At 41.3% G+C, this 13486-nt stretch overlaps 1 protein-coding gene across 1 annotated transcript in view; it reads right to left on the bottom strand.

Moving 5' to 3' along the window:
* fat4 (FAT atypical cadherin 4) overlaps positions 1-13221 on the bottom strand; it is a 123940-nt gene extending 110719 nt beyond the window's left edge. Inside the window, exon 1 of the mRNA XM_028008565.1 lies at positions 8119-13221. Coding sequence (XP_027864366.1) covers positions 8119-13221 — 5103 coding nt within the window. The remainder of the gene's footprint in view (positions 1-8118) is intronic.
* Between the last annotated feature and the right edge of the window lie 265 nt (positions 13222-13486).

Genomic DNA, 13486 nt, shown 5'->3' with positions numbered 1-13486 from the left:
GGCTGTTGGTTCTGCTCTACCCTACTCTTCCCTACTGCAAACATTTTCACAAACTCTGCCCTAAAATGGCCTCTCTTGGAAACTCACAGACTCCAGGTAAACCCTACAGGACAACTCAGTTTTGTGGACCAGAAGTGGCCTAAAATCCCCATTCTGAAAGAATATTTGGATAATTATGCATGATTATCTGACGAAGGCTGAGAAATTCTTTAACTCCTCTAATTGTTTATTTTATACAAGAAAGTTAAGCTAAATTGACAGTAACAGAACATGAATAAACTTCCTCACATCCTGATCATCCAAATCTTTTTGGATACAAACCCACAGAACCAACAAAGAGCTAAAACTGTGAGTCTGCAGAAGAAACAACAGTGGTAGAAAAATCCATTTTTCTCATTGCAGATTTGTCCTGTTGCTTTTGGCACATTTAAGTGTAAACCTGAGTAAACAAAAAATGCAGCTTTAAAAAGATGATTTGATTTATTGAAGGAAAATAATGTATCTTCCCCAACCTGTGTGAATGTGAAAAAGTAATTTTTTCCTTTTAACCTAATATCTGGTTGTAGCTACTCTTACCAAATAGGTTTTATTCAGGAGATTTCTTGATTTTGCAGCTCATATGTTATTCAGGTCTGGGTCTGGCTGGTGAAATTGAACAGAGGAGGCCAAGTTGATTTTGATTGTGATTTTTTTTTTCCTTTAATAAATGAAATTATGACTTTAAAACTTACTTTTACATTTATTCAAGTTGGATTTTAAAATGAAACTTATGATATAAATGACAAAAAAGAAAAGATGGAAGAAATATGTCAAGGTGAAAGTGCTTTTTCACCTAATGCTTCGAGCAGAATAACATTTTTCTGACCTTGTAAAATCCTCTTGACAGACATAAGATGCTGCTGTCCAACCACAATAACAGATCCAAAGACTTTAATGAGCTGAAGTCCTGATAAAGAACTGAAGAAATGTTAAAGCTCGTCACCGAGGATCAAACAAGGTGGAGAGCAGCCAAAGATATTCAACACTTCTGAATGGAGAGACATAAAACAAATGAAGCAAGACAAACCCAAGCAAACAAGAAAAGACTCACAACAAATAACGGTCTTTGATAGCCACATATTCATAATAAACTACATAAAACAGACTTATTTTGCTTGCCACAACCATTCAAGTGTTCCTGCAGCTGATTGAGAGTTTGAACTTGTGGCCAGCGTGTCTGTGTGGCTTTATGTGTTCTTGGCAGCATCTGCCTGCATGCATCTATGCACGACTGAATGTTTATCCGACTTTTATTGCGACGGTGTCTCGTAAAAAACGTTGTGAGACAAGCCGACCCTCCTCAGCACCGGCCGACCCGATGTCTGCTGGGACCACCTACGAGAAGACCAGCAAGCAGATGCCTCACCTTGTCGATGACCATTTAAAAAGCGCTTGTCCGTCCAGATTATCCTGTGAATTACAACTTCGGTCATGGCCAGTGCATCACAGCCTCTGCCAAAGTACATGCGGACAATTAGATACACAAAATAGTGCAATCAGACCGTGAATTACAATGCACAAGGATGTAGTTTGTTCTGCATCATTCCTCTTCCCTCCTCTGGGAACCCTGAAGTCTGTGTATTAAGTTCTGTTCATGAATCCCAGGTTTGGTTTGAGACAAACAAAGACGAGCGGAGCTCTGATGTGTAACAATGGTCGACCTTTCCCTAGAAACTGCTGTCATCAACACTTCAAAAAATATTAATACTCTCACGCAGAGACAGAAATACACAAAACCCAGCATCCGTATCAAATCATCCAGCTGTGCATGACCTTCTTCTGCCGGCTCGCTGACCTGGCTGGCTGTGTCGGTTTTGTGTTTCAGTGAGTCTCTTTTTCTGGCTTCTCTAAAACCTTAACACGGTCTCTGATGACTGAATCACTTTTTCTCTGGTGTTCGTATTCAGGATAATTTAGTATCACAAGAATATCAAAGCAGCACAAAATGGAATCAGAAAGACAATTTATCGATTTTTAGATCTTGATGCTAAACTGTCTAGATTAAATACATAAATGAATTGTGTAGGGACATTTTTATCTCATAATATATTCAATATCAGATTAATAAAGTTATAGCACATTATCTGATAAATAATTTCCACCACAAAACTCATTCCCAATTAAATCAGAATTTAATTGGGAAATAAATGTAATAATAATTGAATAGTAAGTAAGAAAGAGAAAAAAAGTAACATTTAATGTTTTTTCGCATATTTTGTAGGATTGTCTGTCTCATTAAAACTGTAAATATTAACATTTTGGAAGATTGTATGTGACACACCAACACAAAGCAGAAGATGAATATGACATGAAAAGAAATTAAGACATAATTTTGTTTGTTTTAATAATAAAATCCATCCTTCAAATTTCTAACAATTAGTAAATAGCATTCATCTGTGTGTAATTTAATATGAATTTATACTGAGAAGCAACCAAAAATGCCCAGGGTAAATTTGGAGGAACAACACAGATCAACAATTCAACTAAAAGTTATGCACTTTACAAATCTGGAGTGATAAGGAAGAAAACATTGTTTAAAGACAAAATTGAGAATTATTGATGAGTCCAAAACTAAGCTTTTAGAAATGAAGGAGGAAAACAAAGAACACAATCCTGGAGGAAAAATGAAGAGGATGCGAAAGACTTGAACCTGAGGTGGAGGTTCACCTTCCAGCAGAAAATGTCCATAAACATCAGCAGACTGATGCATTAAAATGATCCAGATTTGAATCTAACTGAAAATACTGTATGTGGCGAGATTTGATAATGTATGTTGACAGATGTTCAGTGGCCTGTTTTAAAAAAAAGAACTTTCCAGATGTGCAAAGCGACTACAGACGTATCCCAAAGGTTTTCCAGCTGGAATTGAAGCGAAATGTGGATTACAGAGGATTTTAATCAGGAAGAACAAATATAAACGCACACCACACTTTTCAGATTTTACATATAAAAATGTTCAATGTTATATTTCCCTTATATTTCACAGTTACGCACTACTTTATGTCAGTCTGTCACACAAAATAAAATGCATTGAAGTTTTAAGTGGTAATGTTACAAAATGTAAAGCATATTAAAGTGTCTAATAAATTTAAAGGGAATTTCAACTATTGAATAGAGTTTAGAGTAAAATGTTTTGGGCTTTTCCAGTGTTATCTCCAAAATTACCCAGTTCCTTCTGAAGACTCTGAACTGTTCCCTCCCTGCTTTCTTCCCATGACTTCTTGCAATAAGCACCCTTTAAGAAACCCTGTCGCCACAACACTTCCTCCATTCCTACAACTCCTAGCTTCACCACTTGACATCTCCAGAAGAAACCTTGAACACACTCTTTTCTTAAATCCAAGTACAACTCTTACAGGTGATGAGAGGGGAGGACAGCTGGCTGTCAGGAGAATCCATGCACACTCCTAAATCTGCCAGGGTGAGACGTTGGCCCAGAGAAAAGAATAATAATAGTCCAGCAAAGTCCCTGACGGGGCAGCACAACACTTTATCTGAAAAGGCAGAACAAAGGAGGGCCTGTGAAACGCTTCCACTGTGTTTACTTTACAGGGGAACAATGCCTTTAAGAGGAGGGGGCAAGAAGTGATGTGGCACTTTGGGCCTCTGAGAGAATAACAGCACTTCAATTTGATTAGAAGGGAGTTCAGAAAGCTTTTGTTGCTTGCCAGTTTATGGCTACAGAGACGCTGGGATAAAACATAGGTAATAAACAGAAAAAAGGGAGATCTGCATTATTCTGAAGAGGTTTTCTTTAGTTTCTGTCAGAAAATAAAGAAATGTCTGATGGAATACTAAACATGTAGCTTGATAAACAGGTATTGAGTTTAAAAAGTTTGTATAAGCATAGTGATGGAAAAAACTTAATACACCCAGCTGTTTATAAAAAAGTGTGGTCACCTGTCTAAAAGCATGGGTTTGAATCTTTTTCAAACCCATGCTTTTGGTTTGCTGATTTTGGTTTTTACATAATTTCATTCAACCAAGACATTTTATTCAGTTAACAAGGCTGACATCTCTCAAAAGATTATAAAGAAATGCAGGACCATTAATTTATAAAAAAAAAAAAAAAGCTTTTCTTTACATTTTTTTGAAAAATAACTTGTTTGTAATCACAAAAATACTTCTCCAAAATCAATTTAAAACAATGTATCTTTCGTTCCCATCACCCTAGTCCCCATCTCTGATTTCAGGCTGAAGTTGGTATTCTCCCTGGACAACTTCAAAAAGTTAATCTTTCCTTCTAAATGTGCACCAAAGTATGAATAATTTTGTCTTAGCTGAACAGGTATTGACCTTAAAGAAGCTAATCAAATTGTCCAGTTGCACAGTTTAAATTGTGAAATTGCCAAAAACAGAAGATGATTCTGCAGGCCTCAGTTAGGATGTAAAATGTGGAACTCTGGATAGTCAGAAACTGACTGAACAAGTGTGGCTCAGTTGGCATTTGAATGAACCAAAACACTTCTGGAACATTTACATAAAACCATTGAAAATATTTGGCCATGTTGCACAGCATCATGTTTGAAGAAAACCAAACAATACAAACACTTCGTACCAACTTTCAAACACGTTGATGGAGGAGTCATAGTTTGGGCTTTCTTTTGCAGCAGCAGCAGGACTCTGGGACCACAAGCATAATCCAGTATTCTCAACTAAACTTGGTCATCAACAGGACAATGATCCCAAACACAACAGCTAATCTGTCACAAAAGGGCTGAACAAGAGAAGAAACAAGGTGTTGCAACCATTTAGTTGAAGTAAATCCATCTGTCCATCCATTCATTATCTTCCGCTTAATTTAGAGCAGCTTATCTGCAATCAAGGATGTTTTATTTTATTTATCAATAATCAAGATACTGCTGGTGGAATAGTCATTTGTAGGATCCTTTCAAATATTTCAGAAAGCATCATGGCCCAAGTGTTTATTTATGGGCTCCTTCTGAGAAATACAACAGCCATAGTTTGGTCCAGCCAACCACATCCATGTAAACAAACAAAACTTGTTAAAATAAGAACTGGGTGCAATAAAATAAATTGCACATTTTATTCTGAATTTCCAACATTTGGAGAGCAGGCCAGTCTCCTCTTTGATCAGCTCATCTAATTGTCACGAGTCAAACCATTTTTGATCAAATACCAGTGGTTAAATAGCCCCTTTGTGAAAACTAATCACTTCTCCTGTCATTTGTTTGTAAATGTAACAAACTGAAGGCGATTCATATGAGGAAGGTGGCACACAAACCCCATTCCAGTGATCTGAGGCTGCTTAACGGCTGATGAGAAACACGTGCTGTGACACCAGTCGTGGCCCAGAGAGGAACGGAGAGCGCTGGATGGGATTCAGATGTGAGTGAATCCACTGGGAGTTCAGGGGGTGGAGGTTCTCCCCAGCTCCAAACAAGAGCAATACAGGATGTGATGAGGCAAAACCTTTGAACAAAATAAAAAACATCCTCCTTAACTCCGCAAATTCCTCAACAACAATAGATAAAATGGCTGCCAAGATTTTTTTTCTCATCATATTTACCAAACGTTGCAAATAAATAAAAGATTTATGGGTAATGAGGTCATCCAAGAAGAAATTAAGTATTGCCACTTTGAAGCTACTAAATGGAAACATCCCATTATGGCTGTCTAACAGTGTGTACCACTGTTGGTCTATATGCAGACTGAAATGAGGTTTGCAGCATATGACCCAAATGCAATCCAGAAGGAAGAAACAGTTCTGCAGGGCTGATGCAAAGAACAAAAACTGACAAAGTTTGTGAGGTGTTTTAAGATCGCTGCTCCCGATAAAGCATCTCCAGCCGAATTCCTTTTGTCCGAATTGTTTTTAAAACGTCACACATGCCGCATAGCAGAGCGTGACATGCCAGCTTTCCCTCATGCATCCAATCAATGGGGGGAAAATGAGAAACTGAGAATGTGAAAGGGTCACAACCCCAGGGATGGAAGTGATCCCCCAGTTGCTACTGGGTATCCTGTGTATAAACACAGCAGTGGAAAAACATTAGTCTAAGTCTGTAGGTTTATGCTGTAGTGCTATTAGGTCTCACAGACAGAAGACACCAAACACTTTCGATATGACCTGCTCATTCATCCTGGATGTTGAGCTCACTCCAATGCAAAACTAAACCATGTTCATATGAACTCATCCCCTTTTATTACTCTATAACAAACATCTAACTTCATGCAATAAATCAATAAAGTAATCCATAATTTGAAAGTAGGAGGACAATGACACATGAATTCTAAAATTTTCACAAATAACAATTTGAAAAGTGTGGGGTATATTTGTTTTCTGTCACGTTTTACGCTGATGTAACCTAATAAGGAAATGGATTCCTCTGGTGTGCAAACTGATAGGCATGCAAAGAGAGCATTCATCATACAAGCATCCAAGAGGTAAATGGCAACTCTGGTGGTGCTGCACATATGCACAGCTCAGGTGAGAAAATCTGTCGACAGAACAGCTATGAGTTGTGCAACTTAAATATTTGGCTTATTTGATAGAGGGACAAGAAATGTGGTCAGAGTTAATAGGAAGATAGATGAAGCTAACTAAAGGGGAAACTTGAAATAAAACTTCTTAGAGGCAGCATCTGACTTACGATGAGAGAAGATAATGACCCTAAACATGCAGGAACAGTTACAAATGAGTTATTTACATCAAAGCAGATTTATATGCTACAAAGGCTCAGTCAAAGTCCAGACCTATATCCAACAGAGGACTTGGGTCATGACTTAATAATGAATGTTCACAGATGCACTCCTAACCTGACTAAGCTTGACTTATGTCACAAACACACAAATGACTTGCAGGTGTTATTCATAGTATTAACTCAAAAGCTAAGGAGGCTAAATACAAATGCATGCCACACTTTTCAGATTTTAATTTTTTAAAATATTAAATATCCACTTACAGCTATGTTCCACTTTTTTGTTACGTGGCTTATCACATGAAATCCCAATAAAACACACTAAAGTTTGTTTGTATAGTACTTTATAGGGCACTAATAATGCTTTCCAGCAAATGGATTTTTAAAATGACACAATTTAAGCCTAGACTGAAACCAAACCAAAGTGTAAGATTTGATCATGGAAAAGTGAAGCTCTTTATTCTATATTTAACTCAACAACCTTGTAAGCAGAGAAGCAGATTGCTATCTCAATTGGAAGAAAAATGAGAGAACATCTGATATTTCAATATGACATTCACAAACTGTTACAGTTACATCTGCTAACATAATATCACAGTTTGTCTCTGAAATTTAAAACTAACACAAACACATCTCCAAGAAAAGAAGCAGCTTGCGTCTTTTTGTTGTTTTTTGATTGAAGCTTGTCATAGCAAGGTGTATGAGGTCTGGTTAATGGTTGATAAAGTAATTTTTTAAAAATCACATTTGGTTTTGATTTTACTGGCAGCAAGCCATCAGCCAACCGAATCAGGCCTAAAGTTCTTTCATTACATATCAAAAAATGAAAACAATGCATCACATTGTGAAAACTCACAGGGCAACTTAAATTTCTCTTAGACCTCAACATCTTTTTATAAAGTCTGTAGAGATCAGCCAATTTTAATGGTCACTTATTGACAGTGGAGCAGTTCCTGGTGGAATAAAGGTACCCCAGGACCACCCCAGTGCCAAAACACCCTCAGGCAGCTCAAACACAGAGAAATCCAGGCTCTGGTATTGCATACCTGCACGGCAAGACCACATGAATAACTCTTTTTCATTTCTACAACATATATTATATGAAAGCACATCATATAACCACTGATAAGAATATGTTGGTGACGTAAAAGTAACAAAGGAGCTTGTAAAGCAGACGTGCAAGACTGCCTTTTTATCAGGGCTACGATAGCAAAATAAAAGCCTGCTTTACTGATCTCCATTAGAATGCCAGTTTATTATACAAGTACTTTGGAATTTATTAATCATATTGTGTTGATGTCAAATAACTGCGTTCATGTCCTTCTCCTGCCAAGTAGATCAAACAAGCCATCCTTTGCTAAATTTAAGCTCCCTGTTAGGTGCTTTCAAAGAGTAAAACAGTCAGCAATGTTCTTACCTCAGCACGCTGTGTTCTGGGCTGGCTGGCATCTGTCTCAATGGCGTACACGTCCACCAGGTACAGGTCGGACCCTTGTTCCCTGTCCAGCTCCGCAGCAGTCTGTATCACTCCAGTGTGGCGTCCAATGGTGAAAAGGCGTCCAACGGCTTTTCCTCCACTCCGTACTGCCACAATGAAATACTCCACTTTTGATGAAGAGCCCCTTGGACTTGAGGCATCCAGGGAGATGACATTTGTTCCTGGCGGCTGGCCTTCTTTAAGGATGGTTATGTATTTGGACTGAGAGAAAACGGGTCCATCTATCCCTTGAAGGATGATTGTCAACTCAGTTCTGGAGGTCTTACGGTCGGTGCCGTGGTCTGTTGCTGACACTGCCAGGGTGTACATGAGTCGAGATGGGACCAGCTGGGAAGCCAGGCGAATATCCCCGCTGTACCTGTCCATTATAAAGGTGTCTGCATCCCCTTCCAAAAGTTCATACTCCACTTCCCCATTTTCCCCATCATCAGGGTCAAGGGCCATCACTGTTGTCAGGATGGAGCCAATAACAATGTTGGGCTCAGCCACAAGAGCATTCTGGGATACAAAAGTAGGAACATTGTCATTCAGGTCTGTGACCCATATTGTGACATTTTTTAATGCGAATCGTCGGAATTCAGCTGGAACTGCCTGATCTGTGGCTTTGATGGTCAGCTCAAACAGGTTGGAAAACTCCCTGTCAATTTCCTTATTGGTGTAAATGAGCCCAGAGCTTGGGTCGATGTTGAAGTGGCTCCCTCGAGGAATCTGCTGAACAATGGAGTACTGTAGCTGCCCGTTTATGTCTGCATCCGTGTCATGAGCTATAATGGTCATGACCGAGGCTGAGAGAGGAAGATTTTCAGGGATAGATTTGAAAATGTCTCCAGGGGCAAATATAGGAGGATTGTCATTAAAATCCCGGATATGAATGACCACGGGTATGGATGAGGAGCGAGGAGGTCTACCGTTGTCCTTTGCAGTTATGTTGAGTTTGTAAAGTGATTGTGTTTCAAAGTCCAACTTTTTAATTAGAAAGATGCTGCCAGTGTTGGGGCTAATACTGAAAGTGCCGTGGTTGTTTGTGGCTGTGATGCTGTATGTTATGTCTGCATTCTGACCCGAATCTGCATCCGTGGCAGTCACAGACGCCACAAGCTCTCCTATCCTCATGTTTTCTAGCACATCCACAGACAGGGAGGATTTAGGGAAGGATGGGGAGTTATCATTTTCATCCAGAATGCTAATGCTCAGCAGACAAGAGGAAGACAATGGCACCGTTCCAGCATCAGCAGCTATAATTTTAAGTGAGTAAGAAGAAGTGGTTTCATAGTCCAGCTTTCCAACTAAAGTCACCTGTCCAGAGCTGCCATCTATCATGAACTGATGTTCCTCATTGCCCTCAATAATGTGATAATGAACAAGTCCATTTTTGTTCTCATCCACATCTGAGGCAGAAACCCGCAGCAGCTGAGTCATGTTTTGAGCTGACTCAGAGATGGAGGCCTGATAAACATCTTTGGTGAATTTTGGAGGGTTGTCATTGATATCTTGAATGTAAACCTGTACCTTGGCCTGATCTCTGAGGGGTTTGGGGAGACCCTGATCTGATGAGACGACAATGAAGCTAAACACAGCAGCACCCCTTTGCCTCATCAGTGATTCACGGTCCAGCTGCAGCGTGCTGGTAAGCTCCCCAGTGATAGTGTTCAGCTCAAAATTGGGCTGCGGGATTTCAAATGTGTATCTGACCTCACTGTTAGGGCCAAAGTCCTTATCCTCAGCAAAAACATACCCAACAACTGATCCTCTCGTCTGCTCCTCCTCAAAATGAAACACATAATTAGTACTATTAAAGAGAGGACGGTTATCGTTCACGTCATCCAGGATCACAGTGACGTTTACTGAGGCGCTCAGTGGTTCCACAGCCCTGTCTTTGGCTTCAAGCACCAAGTTATATCTGTCCTGAATCTCTCTGTCCAACTCTGTTTTGATGTATAACTGTCCATCTGGAAAAATCCCAAACACATCACCCATGTTGCCACTGGTGATGTCATACATAATCTCCCCGTTGAGACCAGAGTCTTTGTCAGTGGCCTGCACTTTAAAGAACCGGCTGTTGACAGGTTCGGACTCTAGAATGATGACTTCGTATGAAAGCTGATCAAACACAGGTGAGTTGTCATTGACATCATAAACGCTGACGATCAGGATTAGGCTGGAGGTTAGCCGGGGAACCCCCATGTCTGCAGCTATGACTTCGATCTCGTAAGAGCTTGTTGTGACCTCCAGCGGGCCAGTCAGTGTGATCAGACCATGCCGCTCATGGATGTGAAACAGGCCTTTTGGGTTCTCTTTCAGGCTGTAGATCACCATGCCATTGGGACCTTCGTCAGGATCCGATGCTTTTGCCTGGAATATTGCATGTCCTGTACTCCAGTTTTCCACAGCGCTCACATGCTCCATATTGTGAATAAAATGAGGAGCGTTATCATTTAAGTCCTTCACAATTATGTTTACAAATGCCTCTCCTGTGATCTCGCCGGCTCTGGCTACAATTTTAAGCTGATAAAATTCTTGCTCCTCTCTGTCTATCTGACTGGATGCTGTGATCTGGCCTGCATTGTTCACAGAAAAAAGCCCCCTTTGATCACCTGAGGTGATCAGATAGGAAATGTTTGTGTTTAGGTCCAGCGTGGTGGCCGACACGGTGCCTATGACTGTCCCAAGTGCTACATTTTCAAACATGACAAAGCTGTACACCCTCTGATTGAAGACAGGTGGATTATCCTGTGTGTCTATAACAGTTACAGTCACAATGGCCTGGGTGTGTGAGCGCACGCCTCCCCCATCTGCTGCTGTCACCTGCAGCTGGTAGGCAGTTTTTTCCTCTCTATCCAGGGGTACTAGGGTTGTGATTTTCCCTGTATTGCTGTTAATACGGAATTTGGAAGTGTCTCCTGCTGTAATTATGTATTTGACAGTTCCATTTCTTCCCAAATCACGGTCTGTGGCTGAAACAGTGGTCACATAAGAACCTGAGGGTTCATTTTCTTTCACATTGGCAAAATACTGAACAGGGTAGAACACGGGTCTGTTGTCATTGATATCCCAAATGGTGATGTTGACATTTCCTACAGAGTGCAGTGGGGGGCTGCCTCCGTCTTCTGCACGGATATGGAGCAAATATGAGGCCTGATGCTCCCTGTCCAGCTCCACGCCTGTGCTTAATTGGCCCGACACGGAATCCAGACGAAACAGCTCCTGGATGCTGGCAGGGGTCTCTGCATCAAATGAAAAACGGATAGTTCCATTGGCCCCGAGATCGTCGTCTGAGGCAGACAGCAGCACCAGCTCAGTGCCAGCAGGAGCATGCTCCACCAGAGAAACATGATATGTGCTCTGAGTAAAGGTAGGCACTTGGTCATTCACATCCGTGATGTTAACTATCAGTTTAGTGTAGGAAATCTTGGGCTGCAGCCCCTGGTCTTTGGCACTAATGTTGAGCACAATTTCAGATGCAATTTCTCTATCCAGCAAAGTGGCACTGGTAACCAGGCCACTGTTTTCACTGATGGAGAACCAGCCCAAAGTGTTTCCAGACACCAGAGAGTATCTCAGGTTGGCGTTCTGCCCAGAATCACCATCTGTTGCAGAAACCCCTTTAATGTAGCTGCCTTTTGGGGTTCCTTCACTGATATCTACTCTGTACAGTGTTTCCTGAAATATTGGGGGGTGATCATTAATATCATTCACAAAAATAACCAGACTAGCAAAGGAGGACCTGGCCATAGGTTTGCCATTATCTGAAACAGAAACAGTCAGATTATATGAGGAAATCCTCTCTCTGTCTAACACACTCGCAACTTTAATCAAACTTAGATTGGGCACAGAAGATGTATGCACTTCAAAGTGTCTCTGCTCATTGCCTCCTAAGATTGAAACAGATATGTTGCCATTAGCTGTGGATGAGTCTGAGTCTGAAACTGTGAGCAGAGCTACAACGGTGCCTATCTGTGCATTTTCATCAACAGAGGCAAATTTAGAAGTGGTGGGAAAATATCTGAACTTCACAACGGGGTCATTATCATTCACATCTAAAAGTTTTATTGTGGCTTCTGTCCGGCCTGACAGAGAGGGAACACCATTGTCTACAGCATGAATGGTCAGTGAGTACTCTTTCTTAATCTCATAATCCAATCCCTCCTTTATAACAATAGTACCTAATTTAGGATCAATTTGAAAAGGCGTCCCCTCATCTAAAAAGTACCTGATTTCAGCATTGGCTGCCTCATCCTGATCTGATGCTGTGATCTGCAGGATGTTCGAACCTACAGCTGCATCCTCGAACACACTGGCTTGGTACTGATCTAGATCAAAAACAGGGGGATTGTCATTTATATCCTGAATAGTGACGTTTACTTGCAGGTAGCCAAACTTTTTCGGCTCTCCTTTGTCCTCCACTTCGATCAGGAGCTGGTAGAAGGGGGTAACCTCTCTGTCCAGACCAGCGGTTAAAACGAGATGCAGGAATGCCCCCTCCCCGCTGGGATTGACTGTAACATCCAGACTGAATCTCCTCTGCTCGTTCCCCTTCACTATCCTGTAAGTGGTGTGATCCACTCCGTTGCTTCCAATGTCAGAATCCGTGGCAGTGTCCAGGATCACTTGTCTCCCGCTGCTGGCGTCCTCCTTAAAGGACACCACTATGGACGCGTCTGGAAACACCGGAGAGTTGTCATTAATATCCAAAACCACGATCCGGACCTCCGTGGGGTAGGTCGGCTGGCTGGACAGCACCACTACGTTAATTACATCACTTTGCAAAACTTCTCTGTCAATCACCGATGATGTGGAAATGACTCCCGTGGTGCCGTTAATCGCGAAAAGTTTGTGGTTTTCGCTGAAACGGTACATGAAGCTGGGCTTGGTCTCTATCGTGCCCACATAGGTTCCGACAGGCTGCTCCTCCAGGACACGGAACTCTTGGCGGACTTGACTGGACTCGCAGCTCCGCGGCAGAGTCCACAGCATCAGCAGAACAAAATGAAACCGGCCAAAGCCTCTAACTGTGAGCGCCATGGTCAGTCAACCTGTCCACCTTTCTCAGACAGAGTCCATACCGATGATACATCAACTTTACAGAAGTTAGAGCCTCCACAGCATTGTATTCCACAAAGTGTCTACAGCCAAAATTCAATGAGAAAAGCAGCAGCAACTCTTCCCCTCTATCCGCACTGAAGTGTCCCAGAAGTACTCCACAAGTGTTATTTCATCCAGCTGCAACAAAATCCTCTGGATGGAGGAAAATTATTCCAGCAGATCAGGAAAGTTTCATTTCAGTTTC

This window comes from Xiphophorus couchianus, chromosome 23, assembly GCF_001444195.1.
Source record: "Xiphophorus couchianus chromosome 23, X_couchianus-1.0, whole genome shotgun sequence".
NCBI lineage: Eukaryota > Metazoa > Chordata > Actinopteri > Cyprinodontiformes > Poeciliidae > Xiphophorus > Xiphophorus couchianus.
The sequence above is the reverse complement of the archived record's forward strand: the minus strand, read 5'-3'. Positions and strand labels throughout refer to the sequence as shown.